Source organism: Octopus bimaculoides, chromosome 24 (assembly GCF_001194135.2).
Source record: "Octopus bimaculoides isolate UCB-OBI-ISO-001 chromosome 24, ASM119413v2, whole genome shotgun sequence".
Lineage (NCBI taxonomy): Eukaryota > Metazoa > Mollusca > Cephalopoda > Octopoda > Octopodidae > Octopus > Octopus bimaculoides.
The window spans coordinates 5,638,567-5,641,236 of record NC_069004.1 but is presented as its reverse complement, the minus strand read 5'-3'; the positions used below and the strand labels follow the sequence as shown (position 1 = coordinate 5,641,236).

The 2,670-nt window shown below is 35.3% G+C and overlaps 1 protein-coding gene across 6 annotated transcripts in view; it reads right to left on the bottom strand.

Moving 5' to 3' along the window:
* The window catches only part of LOC106872628 (RNA binding protein fox-1 homolog 1), a 530,204-nt gene that overhangs the window by 170,158 nt on the left and 357,376 nt on the right, over nt 1-2,670 (bottom strand). The window contains exon 1 of one of the 6 annotated variants that reach the window (XM_052976236.1): nt 574-716. The exons of the other annotated variants lie outside the window; for them this stretch is intronic. Coding sequence (XP_052832196.1) covers nt 574-687 — 114 coding nt within the window. The 5' untranslated portion in view covers nt 688-716. Of the gene's footprint in view, nt 1-573; nt 717-2,670 lie in introns of those variants that run through there. 6 annotated transcript variants of the gene reach the window in all.

The window sequence follows — 2,670 nt, the reverse complement described above, 5'->3', positions numbered from 1 at the left end:
GGGCATAACTACTATGCCATATGCCTGTGGGCGTAGAGGTTAAGAGTGCAGGCTACTAACGCCAAGATTCTGAGTTCGATTCCAGGTTGTGACCTGAATAATAATAATAATAAAAATAATAATAATAATATCGAAAAATACCTTAGGAATGAGAACCGCGGTTCGAAATTTCCTCAAGACACCTGATGAAGACTGGAGGGTATATCAGCCGAAACGTTGTGTTAACAACAAACAAGATGAGGACAAATATCTGTCAAATGTAAATAATGTACATAATTCCTCATCTCTAAAATATAGAACTGTATTATGACAAAGTTCCTCCTTTGAATTCCTCATTATTTTCAAAATCAATCGGAACAGAGGTAGTGTATTCCAACAGAAATATGGTAACTAAAGGGTTAATAATAGCAAGGTTATTTTACTAAATTCTTCATCGTTATCGAAATTAATTTAAACAAAGACAATGTATTTTAACAGAAATACAGTAACAAAAATGGTAAACTGATCCAAGAGATTCAATAAGTACCCATAGCAACTTATCTCTAGTCATAGAATATCGGAGATAATATGTACCATGTGACTTCTTTTATTTAAAGTATTTCTAACATTTCGGTAAATGGAATCTAGCACTGTTGCGTTCCAGTCAAACACTACAAGAAGCATACATCGGAAGATTACAGCTGCCATTGCAAATGTGTTGGGTTGGCACAAATAGTAATTCTTCGTTTGGATATGAGATATGAGGGAGGTTGGCAGTGGGGGGAGGGATGTTCTTGTTTCTTTGGGTTGTTGTTTGTTTTTATATAATGTTTTTTTAATGTATTGCTTTTTTTTGTTAATGTTGTCGTTGTTGTTGTTATCAGAGGAATTGATTATATCAAAGCATCCAGCAATGCGGTGAACTGATTAATCGATAAATAAACACAAAGAGGTTAAGGTGATGGAGGAGGGGTGGGGGAGCGGGGGGAGCTGGGAAAGGAGGAAAGAGGTGGGGGAGGTGCAGCAGTAACAAAACCAATAATAACAACAACTACAAAAATAAAAGCAATAACAATGATATCAGATATAAAATGATGATGCTGATGATGATGATGATGACAATGATGATGGTGGTGGCTGTAGCAGTGCCGGTGATGACAATGGTGGTGGTGGTAAGTGGTGGCCATGCTCAGGGTCGTAGTAATGATGATGATGATGGTGGTGGTGGTGGTAGTAGTGGTTAGTGGTGGCCGTAGCCAGGGTTGTGGCGGTGATGATGATGATGATGATGGTGGTGGTGGTAGCGGTAATGATGAAGACGGCGGTGGTGAGTGATAGCAACAGTAGTGGTGGTGGTGGCAACGGTGGCAACAATGACGATGATGATGATGGTGGTGGTGGTGGTGGCAGTGACGATGATCATGATGGGGAGAAGGTGCAGGAGAAAAGCGATCCTAACGATGATGATGATGATGATAATGATAATGTCAATAACGCTATTACTAATGATGGTGGTGGTGGTGGTGTATGGCGACGACGATGATGATGATGATGACGTGATGACGATGATGATGATGTTGATGATGATGACGACGATGATGACGATGATGATGAGGATGATGATGATGTTGATGATGACGACTATGATGATGACGATGATGATGATGACGATGATGATGATGAAAATGGTGGCATCCATGACGATGACGACCAAGATGATAACGATAAGACAAAACCGCAATCATATTGCAGCTGTAATAGGTAAAAGTGCAACTAGCTGCATGAGGCTTCATGAGCGCAGATAGTAAGCTCCATGACCTGCATTGTTAATCATCATCATCATCATCATCATCATCATCATCATCATCACGCATATGCACACAAGCATTTTTTTTTAGATATATTTTCTTATCAGTTTCTTTCTTTCTTGTTTTGGGGCTTTGGGGGGTTTTTTTTTGTTTTTCTGCAGATATGAAAAATATAAAATATATTAAAAAAAAAAAAAGATGGAACTGAAACACAGTCGTGTTTTTAATGAAACACATAAGTGAAAGACCATGGCCCATTTATGTATTGATGGGTATATGTGTTTGTGCATGTATATATATATATATATATATACATGTGTGCATATGTGTGTGTATGCATATTTATACATACATACTTAGATATGCAAACACACACGTGCATGACACATGTATATACATATATATATATACATACATACACATACAAATATAGACACATAGTTATGTAGACATATATACATAGATAAAAAGTACATGTATGTACATGCACACATACATAGACACACACACACACACACACATATATATATATATAATCTTACATACACAATTATGCTGCCCATCATAAATCAATCAGTGTGAAATACAGAAACATCAAAGAGAGGGGGAAAGAGAGAGAGAAGGCATACAGAATATAAAATGCAATCTAGAAGGTTTCCTTACAGTTTTCTTTAGAAGGCATTTAATTATGACTTGTGGATTAGATATATATGTATGTGTATGCATATATGTATATATGTATAAATATATATAAATATATATATATATATACATATACATATATATATATGTATATATATATATGTATATATGTATATATATGTATATATATATATGTATATATATATATGTATATATATATATATATATATATATATATATA